At 40.1% G+C, this 23,297-nt stretch overlaps 1 protein-coding gene across 1 annotated transcript in view; it reads right to left on the bottom strand.

Moving 5' to 3' along the window:
• Window positions 1-3,314: 3,314 nt before the first annotated feature.
• LOC147722286 (THAP domain-containing protein 1 B-like) overlaps window positions 3,315-23,297 on the bottom strand; it is a 143,305-nt gene continuing 123,322 nt past the window's right edge. Inside the window, exons 7-8 of the mRNA XM_086964796.1 lie at window positions 14,643-14,850; window positions 3,315-4,148 (exon numbers count right to left, since the gene is read on the bottom strand). Of these exons, the coding sequence (XP_086820922.1) occupies window positions 4,129-4,148; window positions 14,643-14,850 (228 nt within the window). The 3' untranslated portion in view covers window positions 3,315-4,128. The remainder of the gene's footprint in view (window positions 4,149-14,642; window positions 14,851-23,297) is intronic.

Raw genomic sequence — 23,297 nt, 5'->3', positions numbered from 1 at the left:
GGAAACTAATATCACAGAAGGGCAGTGGCTAGCTCACTTTGAGGCAATCTATGGATCTAGTGAGGTTCCGGACTCCTTTCCATGTTTAGATACTTATTGTGATTTACCTTTGTTGGTTTTTAAAGAGGTGGATATTGAAAGGGCGATAATAGAGACATCTAGCAACAAAGCACCTGGCCCGACTGCGTCCCTGCAGATCTGTATAAATGTGAACCTAAATTCTGGGCCAAGATTTTGTCACATGTGTTTAATACCTCAGGTGCACAGGGGTTACCTGCATCATAGTTCCTTTCTACAACTATTCCAGTTTTTAAAAAGGGTCAGAGACTGGACCCACGGTGTTACAGACCAATATCACTAATTGATTCTGCAGTTAAAGTTTTAGGTAAAGTGATTCTGGCTAAAGTTATGGATTGGGTAAATGATAATGGGTTTTATCCAATCTTCAGTATGGTTTTAGGCAAGGCAGAAAGGCAGAAGCACCATTGATCAGTGCCTTAATTTATATTTATTAATAGGCAAATAAACCGTAGCTAAAGGAGGTTCTTTGCAGATGGCCTTTATGGACCTCACCTCGGCCTTCGATCTGGTTAACAGGTCGAAGCTGTGGTCTATTTTGCTTGATATGGGTATTGACTCATCCTTGGTCTATTTTTTAGCAGATTTACACCGAGATCTTTCTGCAACTGTCAGGATTACTCAGGAAGGTAAATGCACCAGGCACTTTAAATCAGGTAGCGGCGTCCGCCAGTGATGCATACTGGTGCCACTACTTTTTACTCTTTATATTAATGCATTGGACAAAACCTTGGACCAGGCAAGTTTGGACTTCCGCGTGTAGGGGAATGGACTATCCCGGTTCTCCTATACGCGGATGAAACTGTGTTATTATCCTGAACCGCCATAGGCCTCCAGAGGCTTCTGGATGCCTTCAGGGCCTATATGAAATCCCTGGATCTTATAATGAATATTACGAAATCACATGTCATGACTAAGGGCCAAAGAAATAGAAAAGTTAAATCTTTCTTCTGTAATGGAACAGAGGTGTCCTGAGTGACCTCTTTTACATATTTGGGGGTCCTATTTGATGACAGATGCTCTTGAGTTCCCCAATCTAAAGCTAAAAAAATGCAGTAGTTAGATCAACAACAGCTCTACTGGGGGTTTCACAGAGTTTAGGAGCCAGGCCTTTTGAAGCTATACTTTCTATCTATAGATTTAAATGCCTGGCCATTGCTAAGTATGGCTCAGCCATTTGGGGCTATAAACAATTACTAGGGGTGCAGTTGGCTGAAAATACATTTTTACGTACCCTTTTGTGTGTACCCCAATCAACCCCAACTTTTGCTATCCATCAGGAATTGGGGTTGGGTTAAGTGACCGACTCGCTGAGAGTGGCCCCATTGGTCTGCTGGCTTTAAACCTGGCTCAACTCAGATATAACTTTGAATCACCAGATTTTGCGGGATTGTGCTTCCCTGGATAAAGCCAGCAGTATTCCATGGCTGTCCTATGTTAAGCTTATGTTTCCTAAACTGGGGCGACCCGAACTTTTTAACGCTCCGGAAGGGATAAAAAAAGAAGATGTGAAATGGGTTAAATCTCAATTTTTATGATGTTCTGTGATTTTTATAAAGACATCCGGAGGAGGAGGTTTTTTAGTCCCTCTATTGAAGGGGAAGGGTTTCTTTCAGGTTAGACCAGCATTAATTGATCTCCAAATGCTAGATGACATTCAGAATATTTTTAACATTGCTAGTTTCCTTGTCGCTGCTGTTCGCCTCAGGAAAAAACATATCCTATGCTTAATGATATATGAATTTTTCTATTTATATCATAATGAAATTGTTTTTTATCAGACATTTTTTAGCCTTAATGAATTATAAAACTGCGGCAGATGTTTTTATTCTACTTCTTTTTTAACATCGCTCATATGTATTTATCAATAACAAGTTTTGTATATTGTTTTGTGTATTGTACTTTTATGATTTTAATTAATCGAATAAAGTGGTTCGACTGACTGACATGAGAGTGGCCAGGTATGGTGCTGAACTTACTCCAAGGCCTGGGTCGAGTTAATTTATTACTGTTTTGGGTACTTTTTGGCTATACTAACTTTACAATTCCATTGTGTGAATAGCAAAGGCTTTACTGTTTTGTGGGTGGGTGTTTGCAGCTTCCTAAACCCCTCCTTAACCCTCATACCCCTCTTTAGGCCCCTCCCTTCTTGTAGCAAGTATTCCCATGTTTCTGCAGCCACTCACCCATCCCTCCAATGTTTACTACCATAACATACATCTACGTGTATAGGTGACTTCTCCATTCAGGTGGAGATCTCTGCATAGAAAAAAGTAGAAGAGGAGTGGGAGGAGGCCCCTGCACCTAGGTTAGTGAATAGAATTTTGCAGCATAAGTAGTTCTGTTGTTGTACTACAAATATAATACACAGTGCAGCGTGAAAATAAGCCCAGCTGAGTATGAAAATAAATTAGTTGCACCAACCACCACACTAAAGTCAAACTATAACTTTATGGTTCCTTAAAACATTTACGTGAAAGTGAAACGGTAAGAATATCCTGAGGAAAGTGTGGTAGGAAAAGGGCAGTTAATTCTTGCTACCATCTTTACTATCAACAATTATTAGATTAAGTAACTAAAAAACAATGGTCTGTGTGGGTCTCTTTTAGCGACTTGCAAGCCTTTTTTATTATAAGGAGAGTAACTTGCCACAATTTTCTGAAAACGTAAATAAATAATATGAATGTGACAACTCTGCCTTGTAAACTGGAAGCAAAATCTTCAGGTTTTCTTTTTCTTCATTTTCCTTAATAAATCAGTGTGTCAGGAAATATTAGTCAGACCTCATATAACCTTTATGGTGTAGGTAGAGTTGTATATTACAAACAAAATAAGATGGATTGCTACGTGAGGTTTCACAGTTCCCGGGTTTTGCATCTGACAAAGGGACCTGGTTGTTGTAGAAAGCAATCCTGCTATTCGACGTGTTGTGATGTATGTATGTATGTATATGGTATTTCTGTAGTGCAAACCTAGTGAAAACACAACGGAGCGCTGTACTGTACTGATCGATTAAATAAAATATGGAACACCATAAAGTATACATATTTCTTTTTTTAACTGAAAATACACTGTAAGTATATATTAAAGATCTGGGAGAACTAAAATTGATTGTTATTACATAGCATTTTTTGAGGATTTGGCCAGTGATCAAATAGGTTTCAACTACTTCTCCATAAAGTTTCAATTTAGTTAAACATGTTGCAGGAAATATTAATAAGACACAAACAAATGGAGAAAGCTTAAATATTTTATTTTAAAAAATGATCACTTAACAGACAAACAAAAATGAAGAATTTAACTTATTTTATAACTCCATTAACAGCATTGTACAAAAGCTTTACAGACGTCTTGGATATTACATATTGTTAAACTGCCCACATTAGACAATCCACCCAGATTCGAACTGAAACTAAAATCGAGCGGTGAATCAGAGTCATTTGTATAGGTGCCAGAGAGGAAGCTGAAATGGAAGAAAACAGCTGTCTTGTTCGGAGTCCCATTTTTCTTGTGTGGAGATGGGCAATGGTTTGTACTTCAGTTCTTCAAAATCTTGAAGTCCACAGATCTTTACTCAGGAGAGTGCATGGCTAATTGTATTCACTATGGAACTTTAACAAGCAAAATGATTGCTCCAAGACTGTCACCCTATTAATGAATCAAAGGTAGTAGGCCTTGCCCGATTTGAAAAGAATTATCCCGAAACTGCACATCACATTTCTCATAACCAGAGAAATCCAAGCAAAATGCCAAGCATTATGTGTATTGCTATAAAGGGAAGGTTCAGTTTCTTTCATATATTTAATGGATGCCATTTATTTTCATCTGAGAAGACTAGTTTCCATCTATTCTGAAAACCTTTCAGTTCACAACAAAAGTTGCATCCTCCATGTTGATTCAGTCGTTACTTGGCATCTGAGCAGCCAATGATAGTCTGTTCGGCCAGTCTAGTTCATGATGGTGGAATATTTCATGTGTTGTCTGGTGCTAGCACATAATCTAGAGTCGTAATGAGATTTAACTACTCAGACTATTTCCACATGTTCATTATCAGGACTTTAATTTGCTACCTGTAATGAAAAAGAAAAGTAAAATGTTTTAGTCTCAGATAACGGGTCTCAATTGTACAGCATATTTCAAGAAAATACACGTACCTCAGCTGCTGCACATCAGGTAAATCATTCATGAGCACAACAAAGAAAGACACTCACCTTTCAATATAGGGCTGCCAGATCAAACGCAAACCAGAGAATTTGAGCTGTGAATGATATTTGGCCTAGGACTTAAAGTCTTTTTGCACAATAGTAGATTTAGGAAGAGATCACTGCTGGATATATGACAAGCTAAACAGAAAAATAATATTGTACTTATGAAATACATTATTAAAAATAAATATGTATGTTTTCACAATTCAAACGTGGAGAACAGCAAAAAATGTCTACATTTGATAAAACATTTGTTTTAACAAAAGGGTATGAACAGACATTATTTATTTGCCTTACTCCATAATTAACCTGTATTCTCCAACACGTCAGGTCATTGCATTATTTAGCTATAGCTAGGGGTACAGGAAATGTGAGTAATGAGCTTTTATGTGTAATTACGCCAAATGCAAAACTGGTGTTTGGTGCCGTATTTTAGCATGAAATACATCCTCCCATCTAATTTGGACACAAAGATGCAGTGTTAACTAAAAAATAGTGCAAAACCTAAAACCACCATGAACAACAGTTGCCCATGCTCTTGTTGTTCGCGTGGTTCCTGTGTGTTTGCAGTAAATCGTTACTGCAAATTTTGTATTTGTGGTAACTTTTTACCATGAAACGCGATTTGGTTTAATAGCATAATTTTGGGAATATCGCTTAACAAGAGTAATATGAAATTACGCTAAATATGTTGACTTAATACAGATTGAGCCTGGACCTAGTTATAACCTTGGTGTACCAGGTAAAATCCAAATTAGGCAAATCATTTAAGATGGTTAAATGAAAACAGGATACGCACAATATATCTGAATTGAAGTTTTTGTAAAAAGCGTATTACTTTATCTACTGGTCTACACAATTTTGGAACGGAGAAAGGTATCATGCATGGTTCTAAAGAACCTGCACCCCTGCCTCAAATTCGCCACAGCAACCTGTAGCTTTTTGCCCCCATCTCAGCACACACTTGGAGGTACTTTTTGTGACCCAAACAGAGATCCAGAATGGGGCTCTGTCTTCTAGCGGGGGACACCATGTGTGCCTTCTTTACCAAGCTTGACCTTTGTCTGCCCCAGGTTGTATACAACTGACTGTGGTGGCACATATAAAGTTTATAGTGGCAAAGCAGACCTTTTTGCTTGCATGTGTCAGAGAGTTGAGCTTGCAAAGCTCTTTCAGTTTTGAAAGTTTTCTGCAAGCCCACTGCTATAGTATATATATTGTGTGATGTGTCATGTTTTTTCCCATAGGAAACTAAAATTGTGCTTTTTGTGATTTGGTGTAAATCTGTTCAGCCGTTTGACAAATTCGCATTTACTTCAGGGTCATTGTCCCTATGTCCAGAAAATGAATTAAAGGGGCAGGATAAGCACACCCTGAGTCCCAGGGGCATGTTAGGTCACGGGTAAGGGATTCCCTCCATTGCTCTTGATTGGCTGGCCACAATATAAACAACATGTTGTGAAAGCTGTTACAGGACTTTGGACATGTTCCCATTGAAATGTATTGTATGAAAGCCTGTTTTTGAAGGTAATAAAAAGGAACACATATGAAGGGTGATAAAAGATTTTAGCCACATGTGTGTTGGTGGTGTAATGCTCATTTGAATCAGTCTGGTGATTTCCCAGATGACTATGCCCAGTGACAAATGCTGATCCTCTGTTAGGATTTAAGGAACCATGCTGAAGGGAAATCTGTTTCCCCTCATGAATTTCTCATAGAGGTTATGGAAAGCACTCCAGAAGCTAATATGTCTGATCACATCTTCTATAAGTTCACAATATCTTCCTCCGCTTTGAGAGAATAAAGTCTGACGTTCTGAGTGGAACATATACTTTCAACAGAAAACAGCAGCCTGGTAGTTGATGCCCCATAGTTCTACTACAGTTTTCACACAGTATTCCAATGCACAACTAGAGTGCGAACGTTCTATATTTATGATAAAAGCATGGCACAACTTAGCATCATCTTGATGGAATCAAAGGTATAAAACTTATTCAAAATTAACAGTTCCTTCTGTTATAGAAATTATGGTTAGTGTTCTAGAAAGCAAAAATGATGGACATATTTTCCAAGATTTCTCAGCTATCTTGCTCATCCATATATATGACACTTTCCTGATTCCGTTCGTTAAGAAAACAGACTCATATATCCGTGATACCCTGGATTTTATCAATAAGATCGAAATCTCCCTTTTGATAGTAACAAACAACTTTTAGTATGCTTTGACATAGAGTCATTGAATACTAATATACCGCCGGATGAGGCGCTGATCGTTTTAAAGAACATTCTTGACCAAAGAGTACAACCACACCCAGTGCCCACTGATTTTGATAAAGATTCCCTGTATCTCCAAGTCAATGGAGTCGCTATGGGATGTAGCTTTGCCCCTGAGATAGCGAACCTTGTGATGCACGAATTTGAAAAGTGCTGGATCTATAGCGACACCAAATCCTTACAAGACCTGCTTAATCTACTGCTGTGTCTATATTGATGACATTTTAATGATATGGGAGGGCACACAAGAAACCCTGGTGGAGCTTCACAATTGGCTGATTGTGAGATCAGCAGACCTCAGATTCACTTTGTCGAGTAACAAAGAGAAGATCAATTTTCTCGATGTTTGGGTACTAAGCAATGGGAATTCCCTATACGTTAGCTTACATACCAAACATACTGACCGCAACACTCTGTTAATTTTCTCTAGTGGACACCCAAGAAGTTTAAAAGAAAATTTAACATATGGGCAATTTCTGCGTATTCTGAGAAATTTTACAATTAAAAGCGATCACTTCACAAATGCAGAGATTCTCAAAAATAAATTGCTGAGTAGAGGATACCCTTGCAAGTTAGTGAAGACCGTTGTTAAAAGAGATTGGTACACACCAAGACAAGATGTACTCACTCCCAAAGAGAAACCTGAAACAGCTAAATAGACTTTTGTCCTCACATATAGCCTAAAAGCCAATAAAGTTAAAAAGATCATTGTGAACAACTGTAAGATGATAAACCACTTAGGATTACCCAACCCACTCTGCCTTTTGCAAAGGCAAGAACCTTCGGCAACAGCTAGTGAAAGCTGCACAACTGACAAATAAGAGACAGGATCTGAGAGGAATGCTTAGCCTACCCCCAGTGAGAGGACACTATAGGTGCCAGAATTGTGCTGCATGTACACTCACAGTTGATTCTAAAGAAGTTATGATCAATGGACAACAACATACTCAGAAAACGTTTTATAATTGCAACACGAAAAACGTGATTTATTGTATAAAATGCCCGTGCGACAGGCACCATATTGGACAAACAATTAAACCAATTAAAAAATCGGATTCTTCAACACAAATCACGGATCAATTGTAGGACACAGTAAGCCCATCAGTTGAACATTATACCAGTCGAGGGCACACTGAAAATGACATTAACTGTACCGCGCTGATCTCATTGCAAAATATCACCCAAGAAAATGTACCAACAAGACGTAACAGACTCGAAGCAAGACTGATTGAAAAAGACCATATATTTTAGAACAGTACCCCACAAACAGCGGCGTGCCATGGGAACTGTTATACTTCCCTTTGTATTACATCTCTGGTGACCTGCGAGGTAATTGCAGACAGTGTTTATCAGCATTTTTTCAATAGTCTGGCATTTACACCACTTTTAATTATTCTCATTCAGGCTTAAGGCGATTTATTTTAGAATCACTAGGTGGTGTCATATTGTGGTAGACTCGATTTGGCATTACTTATTATTTCTACCTTTTGGTTGTTGGGCCTATATTTTCACCTTCACTACTTCTGATGGGTTAGATGTTTCACGTTAGGAAATTTGGCATGGAGGTTGCTGGAGTGTTCACTTAATTGGACTGGTCTAGGACATGCTTTGCACCTTTTCCTGCTCTATGTTGTAGGAAATTCTGAGTAACATACAATTCCTACGGGTATGCCTTTTGATATTTTTGAAGAGATCTATATACTGTGAGATCCACTGCATATAGACTGATTCATATGTGTGTATATATGTAAATGACTTGCACTGTCTTATGCTGTAGGTCCCTTGTGCCCTGAGCTCTGATGAGGCCCGGATGAAAAGGGCTGAAACGCGTCGACCTGACACAAACAAGAAGCTCTTATAAAATAAGACATTGCAGTAAAGAAAAAACTCAGCACCTTATAAGAATGTATAGGGCGTCAGATTAACTTAGCGCTTTTTGGTGCTGGATTTAGGGCTATCTCTTCACTATGGGTTGCAAACCATAATTGATGAAAAGAAAGTGTTTCTTTGCAATCCGTTGAAGACATTAGAGCATCATGGAATCTTTCCATTTGTTTATATGCGTTTTATGTATGCCACATCTATATATGTATAACTAAAAACACTGTGTGGTATGTTATTGTCTGTATACTTAAATGATTGGTGCTTTAAATACATGATATGAACATGATCTAGAGTATTGACTGGCGTGTATTCGTATATATCAATAATACATATGTTTTTCTTGGATAATTTGTCTCCTGAGAGGGATTAAATAAGGTTTCCTTCTTTGTTTAAAATTATTTTCTTTCATTTATTCCGCAGCATCAAAAAAAATGTTTTACTTGTCATCTTGCTCATCCATGTCAGGAAAATTGTTTGAACTGCAGAGAGAAATGTGTACCTCCAACACCAGCAGCAGTCTGTCAGTAAACTCCCTAGTGATCAACTGTAGCTTCACCAGAAAGCTCACACAAACTAGAGCGCTAACATTCTGAATTTATGACAATGCTGTTGTAAACATAAATGCCATTTTGAATTGATCAAAGGTGTAAAACTGAAAGTAACTTCCCATAGAGGATACTGCAGTAAATAAACATTATGAGGGGTTTATGTTTGTCATATAAATTATGGTTAGTGCTCTAGAAATCTAAAATGAGGACACATTTTCTATGAGTTCTCAAATACCTTCCTCCTCCATTTTAGTAAAACATTCTGCCATGCTGAGTGACTTCCAACTTGAACTTCCAACACCAGCGGCAGTCTATCAGTTAACTCCCTAGTAAGCAAATGTAGTATCACCACACCAAATGGAGTTTTAATGAACAACTACATTTTATATTTGAGATAAAAGTGTGGCACACCTGAATACCATTTTGTTGGAATAGGAGATGCTTAGTTTAAAGCCTTTTCTTAGGAGCAGAATAAGTAAATGAACATTCAGATTTGAATGCAGGAATGAAACTGCTGAGTTGAAAATTTGAAGGAAGTATAGGTTTTTAGTAATTAGAGGTATACTGTAACCAATCAATGTAGCTACTCACCAACCCATGCAACAGCTTACACAACAACAGACACACTGATACAGACATTCACACAGTTTAGTCACTAACCCAGGCATTCAGTAAGACACGTTTAATCACTCACCTATACAGTCACGCACCTACTAAATCCTCCATCCAGACACTTATACACCCACTCATTTTTCAATACACCTTGGCATATATATAAAAAATATTCAAACTTTATAGAAACACACAGTCACTGGATGATGTCATCAGTGATGTAATTTGAGATGTCATCAGTGATGTCACTGATCATGTCCTGAATGATGTAATATGTGACGTCATCAGCAGTGCATTGCGGGGGCGTGAGTTATAGTTAGCAGAACTAACTATAACAGCCGAATTTCACTAGTTTTGTATGAGTGAAATGTCCAACTAACTATAATGTCCCTGAAACCTTTGGTTTTTTCAGTGAATTATTAAGATTTTTTAAATGCTAATTTCTAACTATAACGTCCCTAAAACCTATGTTTTTTCAGTGAATTTCAAAGGTTTTTTAAATGCTAAATTCTAACTATGCCTACGGAGGTAGTACATTTGAAAAAAGAGGAACAAAGGCACAGAAAGAAGCAAGACAAATGCAGAAAAAGGCAACAGAAGTTCAGAAAGACAAAGAAAAGTACAGGAAGAAGCAAGAGATGTGCAGAAAGAACCAACAAAGAAGCAGAAAGTCATCCAGTGCCCCCAACTTTTTGCTGATGGGTACTGGAGGTAACTGACTAACCAGGCCTAGAGCCAGTACTATGCTAAAAGACACTTAGAATACAGTGAAAACACCTAAATACACTAGGGAACACTATGCAATGGGGTACCCCTGTAATTAGCATGACCTCCTCTGTACATATTAGGGCAGGGAGATTAAAACTACCTCTAAGTCAGAGGTGCAGAAAGATGCTTCTTTAAGTAGTAGTCACGTTTGCAGAGTGGTGGAGAAAGGGTGCTGGGCTTCCGACCAGCTACCAGGAATTCCGCTGCGTAGGACTTACAGAAGGTACCAGGAGGGCTTCTTGGCCTCCAAACTCCCTCAGGACTAAATTGGACTTCATCCCCCATCCCGTAGTCTGCCAGGAGGCGCGTTTGCAGAGTGGTGTAGAAAGGGGGGCATGGCCTATAAAGACTTCTTAGCAATCCCACTGTGTGGGACTTACTGGAGGTAACAGGAGGGGCAGTTGGCCCCCAAGGACATCCTTTGGGGCCAATTTCACCACCTATTACCTCCAGTAAGTCCCACACAGCCGCATTGGTAAGTACTCATACCAGGCCATGCCCACTTTGCCCACCACTCTACAAACGCGCTCCCTGGCAAGCTCTTGGATGGGGATTGAAGTCCCCTTGGCTACTTGGGGTCCTTTAGGGGCCAACTAGCCTACCTCTTACCTCCAGTAAGCCCCACGCAGTGGGATTGCTGAGAGGTAGATAAAGGCCACGCACCCTTTCTCCACCTTTCTGCAAACGCATCTACTGGCACGTTGTCAGATGAGGAATTAATTCCCCTTTAATACTGAGGGTCCCTGGGGGCCAACTAGCCCACCAGGTACCTCAAATATTCGCCCCATAGCTGGATTGCAGAGAGGTGGTCCGAGGCCATGGCACCTTTTTACACCACTCTGCAAACACGCGTCTTGGCACACTGCTGCTCGGTAGATGTTGGTGGGTTGCTGAGGTCCTCAGGACACAAGAAGACCTCAGCAACCCACCAACAGTGCGCCAAGAAGCGCGTTTGCAGAGTGGTGTAAAAAGGGGCGTGTCCTCGGACCACCTCTCTGCAACGCAGCTCTGTGGCCCATATTGGAGGTACCTGGTGCCATAGCAAACAGCAATGTCCCAGGGGTGGGCACCCCGGGACATTGCAGGAGCCGGTCCTGGAGGTGTGGCGGTCCCCAGTGCCATCGAGGGCTCCAGGAGACTGGGCGGCCCATCTCCCTTCATTTTCAAAGCCCCAGGGAGGTGGCGGTACCCAGGGCTTGGAAGGGCCCGCGAGGTCCCCACACACTTTGCGCACTGCACCAGGGAGATAGGGTGCCCCGCATATCATTAATAAAGCCACAGGGAAGTGGCGGTCCTGGGGGCTGCGGGGGCCCCCACGGGCCCTCGCCACATATTTAGGCATGCCCCTGGGACCTAGCCCACCTGGGGGCTTAAATACAACGCAGCGCTGGACCCCGCGCTTTGTTTTTTTTCCGCCGGATTCACGCCCCATCCGGGTGTCCTAGTGGGACCCCCTGAGTAGACATAGGGGGACAGGGTGTTTGTACCTTGTCCCCTTTTCATGATTTTTATCTTTGTTTCACCCTTTTTCTTGTGACTCGGTTACATCATACAGCCTTCCTCAAAGCAGACTGCAAGTCGCCAGAATGATTGTCACATAAATCCTCTCACTTTGAAGTCAGAGAAAGAAAAATAAGCACCAGCCTCCCTGGAAGACAGCCTGATATTTGACCTCTGTCTTTGAATGCACAGCAAATGTGAAAAGATAAGAACAAAATTTAAAGGCCTGTTTACAGAAAGCAAGTTTGTGGAAGTAAACAAGGGTTGGGCAACGAGAGGGACAAACTTGAGCTGGACAGCCTAAAGCAAATAAAGCCAGCAAATAGAAAGCCACAAAATGTGAGTTACAAACCACAAAGTCAATGGAATGGTAAGCAATGGACGGAATGCATTCCTGGGTCAACTTTCTGAATGGGTCTAAGATGTCTTTAGCAAACCAGACTGTCTGGTAGGCTGTGACCTAAAAAGGGGTTTTCACTTACCCGATATATACTTACATTTTCGCTGTAAAGGCATGCGTGGTAAAGACTTGCGTGGTAGAAGCAATGTACGGTAAAGGCATTGCAAAGTAGTGACTGTGTGATAATTGCATTCGTGGTTGTGTCGTACATCCCATTATGGAAGTTCAAATGACAATGGCACTTCACATGTCAAAGATCAAACAAACAGGTTTCCAACTCCTTTGCAACATAAAACTGATCTTTAACTAAGTCTGGTTCTAAAGTACAGGGACAATGGAATTTGTCTTCTGTTGGAGTGATTTTGCCAACTGTTCCTACGCATGATTCCTTCTCAGCCTACTGGAGAGACAACAATAAAAAACATAAGATCTTGTCACCTATACTTTGCACTTTATACTTGTTGCCTGTGGTAGAGATAAGTAAGTTCAAGTCTAAGAACACTAAAACACTTTGGACTCACGTTCATCATAAATATTTTTAAGAACCGTAACCTTTAAGGACACTCCAATCCTGCTCCAAGCAGGTCATACACAAGAGTAGCATACTTTCTCTGCCCTAGTAGCTCCACTTTTAAGCTCTCTTCTATGATCCAGATTCCTTTAGAAACGAAACTCCAAAAAGGCTACACCAACTATTCACAACTGCTCTTTGGATGTGGTTACCAGTCCAAGAAGACCACCGTCTTTGAGAAGGGACTGTATGTCTGAGTAGTGAGGGAGGTCATACTCAACTGCAAGCTCTCCTTCTACAATATCATCATTGAATGGTATACTAACTTTTCATGAGCTTGTAAAAAGGCTGAGGTTGGAAGGTGACTTAAAGCTGAAAATTATGTATGCAATATTCCATAAACCAGGTTTTTTGTTATATGTGAAACACTGCAGCACTGGCTCCTTGTAAGACTTTCATACCCTAGTTCTTGGTCTCATTAAGCAGACAATGAAAAATTACCTTCCCAACACCTACGTTGATGGGAAGGACAACTTGCTTTGTAAAATAGTACAAGTCACCGGCACAAAGCCGGGCACTTCTTAGATCACATTCCCTCCCTAATTTGATCGCTAACTTGGCAGAAACTTAATAATACTTATAGAAAGCAACATCCACTAGACTACACATTAAGTGAGCTGTAGAAATTGATATAATTTTTAGGACAACTTACAAGCTTCTCCCAAAATTAAATAGGCAGAAAGTGCATCTCTAGAAAACAGTGCAGAGATTTCATGAACTTCCACTGAGAGAATGGTAAGATTTAGCCAAGGCACTGAGAGAGAAAAGTATTGACACTCCGATTTTGTTTTAATTTGTTTTTATATGAAAAACTTAAATGTCCATAGCCAGTTATCTCTATTTAACCTGCTTTTTCTTTGTTATTTTGTTGCTGTCTCAATTAGAAAATATTAAAATGTTGGCCTTAGTAGTCTTTTTTATAACTGTATATAAAATGTGTCTATATCTCATGTTTTCTTGATTCCAATTTTAATAATATTTTTTCCTTCATTGTTACAAATTTCCTGGTATAAGGTCATTTATGGTATCAGCCATCTGCTGTTCTACCAAAGAGCACTACACTATATGGCTATAGCTGCCCTCAGTGCATCCTGTTCTCCTTTATACAGTCAATTCTAATAGTCCGTGCATACATAAACCTTCTCCAGATTGCTCACCAATCGTGTAACACCGTACTGCTTCTCTGTACAGTCACCAAAAGTCATTCCTGTTACTTAATAAAATTATTTAACATAAGGACAATGAGGAAGAGATAAATAATGAGATAGAGATTAGGAAGTGAAAGTGAACCAACCACCAAACTGAACCAAATGTGGCGATCTTGATCATCTTCATACAAGCCAATCAGATTTCAAACTTTACAGTGTTCAATATAATTTGTCACCCTGCCTCCAAAGGACACTGACCAAGCAGGAGGTAGGATCAAGTATCACTCATAATGGTAGTCTTTACCTTATTTACTTAACATTTTCACATCACAAAATTCTGTACTTTAGGTTTGGTACATTGGATAGAAATTAGATACCGTCTGAGCCAGGTTTTTTTTAGCTCTCCATAAAGGTACAGCTACTTAGGGTATCGCTCTGCAGCCCATCAGGTGTAAATGCAACCATGCTCTAGAACCAAGTGAAACAGGCAAGTAAAAGAGTAGGTAAAACACTGCAGGGAGGGTCAATATGATTTTTTTAAGTGTCGTCTAGGTAGATCGTCCAGGTTTCATTCACAGTAGAAGCACTGACAGCTATTAAATTTGCCAAATTATGATAAATATTTTAAAAAGTTTTGCTTGAACACCTATTTACCTTCATATAGCTCGAGTTTCTTTTGAAGTTGTTTTGTCAATGAGTTTTTCTCACGAAGCTCTTTTTTGATGGTGAGGCACATATGTCTAAGCCGGCTTTCCCTTTCTCTTGCATTCCGAAGTTGCCTTTCCTTCTGAGCTCTATCTTCCTCTGAAAACTGAAGTCTTCTTTTCAATGTTTCAATATCTGGGACAGAGTAATTGTGTTCCTGCAGGAAAACAAGAAACAAAAACAGAATGTAGATATTCTTATTCTTAAAAGATTCAGCTATTTGTATGAATCAATGTCCAATATTTAGTTGGTTCCACTGGTAAATTCATTTGAGGCCACACCATGCATCACAAGTGTTTTGTGGGTGCAAGATCCACCTGTGAGATGGGGAAAAGATGTTAACCCCTTCCATGCTCATGACGGAACGGTTCCGTCATGAGCATAAGGTGGCCTGTACTTATGACGGAACCGTTCCGTCATGGTTCCATAGGCCCAATGGAACGTTCAGCACCGGGACAAAATTCGCGCAGCACAGAAGGGGTTAATGCATGGTTTGCTGTTATGTCTCTGGTGCTATGCTCCTGCCCCTATTATGAGTTTGCACCAAATTTGAAATTCAGCAGCACATGACTCAGATTTACCCCTTTGATGTCCAATTCATGTGTTTGTATATTTTTTCCAAAAGCAGTAAAGTATGAATTGGCTAACAAACTTACTTTAGTCAATAGGTGAATTAGGTACTTTTGACCTTTTCGGGTAATTTAGATATTTTTTTTAGCATTACTGAGATGTTTTAAAAGTGGCATACATAGAAGGGTGGAGAGGTCTGTGGTAGCTCACAGTGGCAATATTGTGCATCATAATTTCAATGAGACAGAATATGCTTAATTTATTTAAGATCATCAATGGGTTAGCCAATGTATTAAAACAAACCTAAGAGAAGCTATTAGGCAATGCTTCCCTCCTCTCCTTGATATGTAGAAAGGTTGTCACAAACCCAGGAAAGTAAAACTTCACTCTACATCCTCAGATTATTTTTTTGTCTGAATAAACAATCTATTATTTCAACTAAAATGATGCATACATTTTAATTAGACAGTTAAAAAAAATATTTTGAGCATTTTCTAGGCTCCAGATCAACTTCAAATATGTCAAAAGTACACTTGCCAAATACAATTTACTCATCGCAAAGATGTAAACGCTTGTGACAGAAACTGTATTCACATGGTTTTCACATGCACAACACCCCCGGGTTTTACAGAGCTTGGTTATCTAAATACACCGTTATGTACAAGACCCCATCGCCTGAGGAAACTAAAATTCCTATCACTTCTATGAAATGTACACCCTTCACAAGACACCCTCTTGTTGTTTTTTTTAACAGAATAGACGAATGCCAGAGCACCAATTATTTGTGGCAGACTAAGATTATGTAAGTGTACCGTTTACTTATAACAGGTTTAGAACAGGGTAAGACAAAATGTGATTAATCAAACATTACAATAAGCATCGGCAAAGGCAATAAATCTCGTTTTAATGTACGAAAGTATGCAACAAGCATTTGTGCATGCTTAAGTTAGCACATTGAATTCAGACGCATTGTCTTTGCAAATGTTTGTTAATGGTATAATGAGCACTTCAGTAGATAAAATGTGATTCCTGACTGAAATGTTTTTTAAAAAATGTTTTCTGTATGCAATGCACATGTGACATAAATAGGTGTAAAGAGGGGTAAAGTAGTCCCTCGCGCACCTCATTGTAAGCACTCCATATGAAGTGATGATACAAAAAACAGTCAATTGCACAAGGTGAGAGGAAATACTCATCAGGGTGTAGCCAAAGCACACTTTATGTATATTTTAAAGAATTGGTAAACAACCAGACTTACAGACAACTGTGCAGTCAGGCCAGGCCTAAAGAGAAGTAATAGTGTAACATTAAAGGATAAAGAAAGTCCAGAGCAAATGCCCCAAAATGTGTCTTCAAAGCCTCCGTTCTCCCTACTATTAACAAACCCTGGACATTTTACTAGAATCCACACTTTCCTTTGAGTCTAAGACAAATAGCACCACCAGAGTATCACCATTAGGCTAGATTGCTTCTAATAGATGAAACCTTTTTTGAATAAAATAACATTACAATGTTCAGAATTGTTTGTGTGGGAAAAACCTGATTATTGCGACATTATGCTTAGGGCATTATTCAAAAACCTTCTGAACATGTTCCATGTAATATGGTCTGCTCACAGAAATGCTAAAAGTAACCGCCATAGTTTACGTTTCATCCATGTTCTGGAATTCTTTCACTTTCGGTAATTAAATGTGTAATATGTATTGATCCACAAAAGTGTATCCACACAAGGACTCACTTCCTTTTTAAATAGCACATATCTTAGTCTATTTTTTATTCAGCCTAGGACTCAATTCTCTAAAGAAAGTCCCCTAAATTTGATCCCTTAAATTTCTAGTGTTGGGCAAACCTAGCTGGGAGTTCTGCTGCATCACCAACTCATGGTCCCACTGGTGTTGTCACTGCACCAGTATTTGCAAGAGAAGCCGCTGTTAGGAAGTGGACATAAGAAATAATAGAGAATCCAGGCATAATCAGCACTTGCCATAGTAAGCTCACATAGCCTTGTTAGAGATCTGAGAGCAATGCAACCCCCCCCCCCCAGCCAGAGTAATATGTAAAGATGACAGATCAAGGAGTGTGCATCATAACTGCAGTCTGGTTCTTTCTGGAAGCTGGTGAGCCTGCTACTCAGTGGAATTTATAGGAGTAGTTGAGTTGGAAACCAACCAACCTGAAGATAGCCAATAAACTCTGGTTCACAAGTGTTGGATGCACCTGTCTAGCAACAAATGCAGCCAAAAAAGACACAGCTTGGAGTTCTGCTGCATGTTGGGAGTCCAATTGTGAAGTCAGAGGCTTACATACCTTGCTGTATGAAGACTGGGAGGAGATAAAGCTATGAAGATAGTAAAAGACCAAAAGAGTGGAGACTGTTGTAAAAGTCAGATGCAGAGGTATCATGTCTCTTAATGGCAGTGCTACAATAAGTTTCCCTGATGAGGTGGTATGGAGTTGATTGTGAAGAATGACTTCTCATGTCTCGGGAGCCACCACAGGCCCTTTTACGATATCATGACAACCATTTCCAAGCAGGAAACCGAAGGAAAGGTCTACTTTCATATGGGCATACTCAGATTGAAATGCAGTTCGTAAAAACAAAGAGAATGCCTATTGGGAAGAGTCTCCTAAACAGGTTATAGACATTTCAGGCAAATCACACCTAACACAGAGATGGCAGATGAGCACTGGGAAAAACTGGACCAGCAGAATGTGACCTAAGGCCAGATGTACAAAATAGAGGGCTTCATGGTTTTGTTGCAATATTAGGAATGGTGTGCAAAGATAATGAGGGATCCTGGAAACATTTCCTAGAAGCCGTTTGCTCCATGAAGTACATTATAAAGAAAGTGAGGCCCAATTGTAGATTGTGATGTTTTTAGAGCTTCGCATACCATGCAAGCACTCAGTTGCTGGTTACTTGAATTTTGGGATAGGGCATTCAACTGAGTAACAGGATTTGTGAACATATTTACGTTTTCTTCTTAACTCTTGGTCCATGCTCAATCTCTCCCACGTTTCTTAAGGCTTTCATTTGGAGAAAACATCAACATCTCTCTCATTCCTTAAGGTCACGAGAAAAAAAAAGAATTATCGCCATAAGTTTCAAAGCTGTGTATTTTCATTTCAAGTTCCCTGTATAAACAAAAAATGCTTCAAATAGTAAAAATCTAATTGAAACCTCACTCCAGATACTATCCAATTGATTTTCAAAAGTACAGAATCCTGAGATTTTTAAATCAACAAAATCAACTTTCTGAGTAACAACGAAACCTAATGTGCAAAACAATCTGCCTCTAGTTGCCATGACTGACTGCCTTGAATTGGATATCAGTTCAGAAGAAAATCTTAACAAAATCAAAACTGTAAAGCCAACTGCCTCAGAACGACAGTCCAAGGACATCACGGTGCCTTCTGCTACTGTATTAGATGTCTCTCTGCAACCCAAGCAGTCGCTTGATGGCTGCAGTCCTGGCGGAGATCCTCAAACAATATAAACATGCTGCTGCCGCAGCACTGCATCACTTGCCATTTTGCGCGACTATCGGGAATGCTTCTGTTGAGGTAGACTCTCAGAGGCACGATGGCAGCATGTATTGCTCGGGTGGACATCCAGCCTTTCCTTGACACTTACAGTCAAATAACCCATTACTTTACCTGGATGCAGGGATATCCCTCAGTAGCTAGAAGTTCAACTATTAGCGAAAGCAGAAGAAAGTTCTCACCAGAGGCAGGAACTCTACTTTAAAAAAAAGGTGAGACCTGTGCTTCAATCTTAAAGGAACAGGCCAATAGCATGGGTCTCCTGAATGTCATATTTTCCCCAAATATAATCCAATCTCATTTACAGGGGTGGGACTGCTTTAGGAGGCACTGGATTCGAACCTGGTTCCCCAGTTCCAAAGTCGGTAGTTCTGGACATTAGGCCACATCACCTACCCCAAATATTCACATTATGAAAAAGTGTCCTTTAAAGCTGCATGTTACCTAATTTTCTTAGCCTAACCCGTATACAAAAATGAATTTATATTTCTTTGAAGGCATCACAAATCGAAATTTACGAGTAGTTAAACTAATTACAAATAGTTACTATCCCTCTCTTTCCTTTCAACAAAGTGCTTGTTTTCAGACTTGATCCATTACTAGGGATGTCATCACAAATTGACATTATAGTAAGAGCTGAAAGAATCACTTGACTTTAAGAAAATTCTGATAACATTCTTGACACTTTCTGACCTTTGCTTGGCAATCCAAGCTCTTGGAATCTCCAGTAATGAGGATGGCAACTAACCACCATTCTAGTGGAAATTCTAAAATACATCTTGCCCCCTCTCAATGCACTCCAGCATTAATTGACAAGATAAGTGCGAGGAACCAGAATGTGTGCCCCATTAGCTTCCCCTAGAAGCCAGAATCAAATTTAATTTGACACTCAAATTTTCCAAAAACATCCACATTGCCCAATTATGATACTTACACTAACTTCAGAAAAAGCTAATAGGACAGCAAAAGTATAAGGGGGTAAGAACTATTAGAACTGGAGCCGAGAAAGCTAAATAAGAGTAGCATCCCTCACTAGAAGAAATTAGAAACAGTAATGCCTTCAGATTTAGAAAAAAACTGAAAGCACTCTTCTTCAAAGTTACTTTGAATCTTCTGGTTCAAAAAGATCTTTATACTGTCTGCCCTTCCCCTCCTACATATTACCCCCTCTATTGTGTCTAAGCCCTCTTTGTAGTCCACCACGTTCTGGTGAGCACTACCACCCCTGCCTTGCCTGGGAGTAAGAGTGTATTGCTTTTCACTTTGTGGAACAGCCACACATGCTTGCTGTAGGTCTCAGAAGGCATAGAATTGGACATTCACATGTGAATTAACCAAAGTCCCCATGAATTTGGGTACTGGAATGAGATCTAGACTTCTTTGTGAACATGGTAGCCCCAAACAGGCAAGGAGCGGATTGCTGGCAACATGGATCATTTGTGATGCAGCTAGTTTACTTTGCTTTTCAGAAATTGCCCTGTCAATTTCTATATTTCATCATGAGCCCTCATTTACTGTAATGCCCCAGCACTGGCAAATCCAAAGTGTCGAAAGTTCCCATGGCATTCCTGCAGAACAAAGTGGAATTATCCATTTAAATAAGCATTCCTAATGCAGGATCCTATGTAATACACATGGACCTGACAAAAATATCTTTACAATTAATGCTTCATGCACAAAATCTCAAGTTGACCCCTAAAGGTTCCAGTTATTTATTCCTGTCACATTTAACAGTGCTGAAATAAAGGGGGCATGGCCTAGAGAGCAAGGGGGTAAGACGTGCTGCGGGGCTACTCTTACTGACCCACCTCAGTACAAAAGTAATCCTACATGCCAGCTACTGAAAATGTTGCTAAACTTTAGGAGGCTTCCCCGCTCAAGGCATTGCAGCAGGTACAAACAGTGAGTGGGCCTTTTGAATGCGGCATTCAGCCCGATGGTCGCTGTTGGGCAGAACAATATGATGCCAGGATGATGCTGAGGAAATGAACAGTGAACAACAGGGGTTAGGTCCATAAACACGTAGTGGGGGCTAGACCCTATATTAAATCGCAATCAACACACAGTGCCCACACCACAATTACTCAATACCTCTTTTAGAAGGGTAAGAACCCAATTTATTGTCACTTCCCTAGACAACGTTACTTTGTGTCCATTATTTTATGTCTTTTTCGTATTTGCAAAAACTCATAACAGAAAGAAGGACAATAGGTTCAAATATTTACAAGGCTAAATAGACTTTGTACATACATTGAAGACAAACATTATTTACACATTAGAAAACATTTCTACATCAAGCATTACAAAAAAATAATAACAATTACATCACAAACAACAGTTATTACAATCAAAACATGAGAAAAACTAAGTTTGGGGGGGAAATATAAGTAACTCAATGACTTATAAACACTTGAATACTGGACCAGCCGGTCCTAGTATCTTAAAAATGGCAATTTATTCCTCCCAAGCAACACTGCCAGTGTAATAACTGTTGTTTGTGATGTAATTGTTATTATTTTTTTGTAATGCTTGATGTAGAAATGTTTTCTAATGTGTAAATAATGTTTGTCTTCAATGTATGTACAAAGTCTATTTAGCCTTGTAAATATTTGAACCTATTGTCCTTCTTTCTGTTATGAGTTTTTGCAAATACGAAAAAGACATAAAATAATGGACACAAAGTAACGTTGTCTAGGGAAGTGACAATAAATTGGTTTCTTACCCTTCTAAAAGAGGTATTGAGTAATTGTGGTGTGGGCACTGTGTGTTGATTGCGAGTAAATGAACAGTGGCACGCGGATGGGGGAGACAGCTCTGAAGAGGTGCACTGGAGGTCCCGTGCATAGGAGACATTGCCCCACATGCGAGAAGTCCACTCCCCCACCCTGAAGTTGATGTTTAATGGAAGTTGGGTGCTTTTGGGCAGTGCTCGGACTCCAGGATGGGTGGCGCTGAAATGTCAGGACCGGAGTGGACGAACGGAGGGGCCACAGAGGCAAGCGTGCCTGCTTTTGTTGAGGCAGTGGCATAGGGACATTGGAACAGCCAGGCTAAAAGAGGTGGAGGGAAGACTCATGAAGTATGGGATCATGGTGGATGGCCCTAAGTGAAATGAGGTGTCCCTCACCCCCAACAGGTGACCCTACAACGAGAGAAAATGTGGCTTGTGGAGGCCTGTGCTGTATGAAAAAAAATAATCCTCATGGTAGTTTAGCAAGGCCGGACCCCAATTATGGATTTTGAATTGCTGAGGAAGGATATATATGAGGTTGGAATTTGAGGGGCAGATCAGTACCCCAGGTGTGAAAAAAGTGTGAGAAAACTGATGGGGTCACTGCCTTCCGGGTGCATGGCCTCTTGTGGTCATTACAATAGTGGAATAACACATGCACTGCAAGGTTGAACGATTACATGATGTTGAAACCCAAGTCAGTTGGGAGGCCGCTGATTAGCAAGTGTGGGGACTCCAATAGTGCCAGTATAGATACTGAAGATATGCTGAAGACAGTGGAAACAACGCTAGAGGGACTCAATAAGACTTTTGACATCATCTTGCAAGCCATAATTGATACAAAGACCACATTGGAAAGTAAGATTGACTCTATAGAGGTAATTCTGTTAAAAACAGGTCACACGAAGTTAGTAGACAGAGTGACTGAGAACAAATCAACTTTGGTGTTACTATGCCCCACTGTACAATACTTGCAGGAGTAAGTGAAAGAACTGAAGCGGGAGGTTGAACTTCTCCATCATAAGGCAGAGGATGTTGAAGGGTGCGCAAGGCACAATAATATGGTGAGTGTACCTGAAGATGCAAAGGGGTGGTGCTTAGAGTTTTTTTCTGGAGAAAAGGTTGACAGATGATATTTATGGAGGGACGCTTAAGTCTGAGAAAAATTCCCTTTGGAATTTTTCTCAGAGTTAAGCGTCTTTTTGGATCCCAAAGGGAATTTTTCTCAGGCTTAAGCGTCTTTTTGGTGTCCTGTCCCTTTGGGTTGTTGGACCCCTCTCTTATTTTTGAGATCTATGGAGGGACAACTGAGCAACTCTTGATGGTGGAAAGGGTGCACTGAGTGCCGGGGCACCCAGTGTGCCTTCCAGACCACTGGTAGCCTGAATACTGAATTATTTCAAGTCTGAGTTCACATCCTACAGTCATTTTGGGAACATGGCCTGTGGATCATAAATAACAGCCCATGGGCAAGGTCAGAGACATGTTTTTAGGGACGTTAAACACATTTTACGCAAAATAAGGAATTAAATATGCCTTGTTGTACCCAGCGAAGCTAAAGGTCATCTTGTATGATGATTTGCACTTCTGCACCTCTCAGGATGAAAAGAGAACGTGGCTGAAATCTATTGGGCATGTCGAGATCTGAGAGCCAGGGTGGGTCATGCCATTGGCAAAAACTCCGATGCAGTGACAGAAAGAAGAGGGAAGAACCACAAATATGACGGGCACTGGAAGGGAGGGCAAACCTAGTAAAGGTG

The sequence above is a fragment of the Lissotriton vulgaris genome, chromosome 4_1 (assembly GCF_964263255.1).
Source record: "Lissotriton vulgaris chromosome 4_1, aLisVul1.2, whole genome shotgun sequence".
NCBI classification, from domain to species: Eukaryota; Metazoa; Chordata; class Amphibia; order Caudata; family Salamandridae; genus Lissotriton; species Lissotriton vulgaris.
This window is presented reverse-complemented; position numbering and strand designations above follow the sequence as displayed.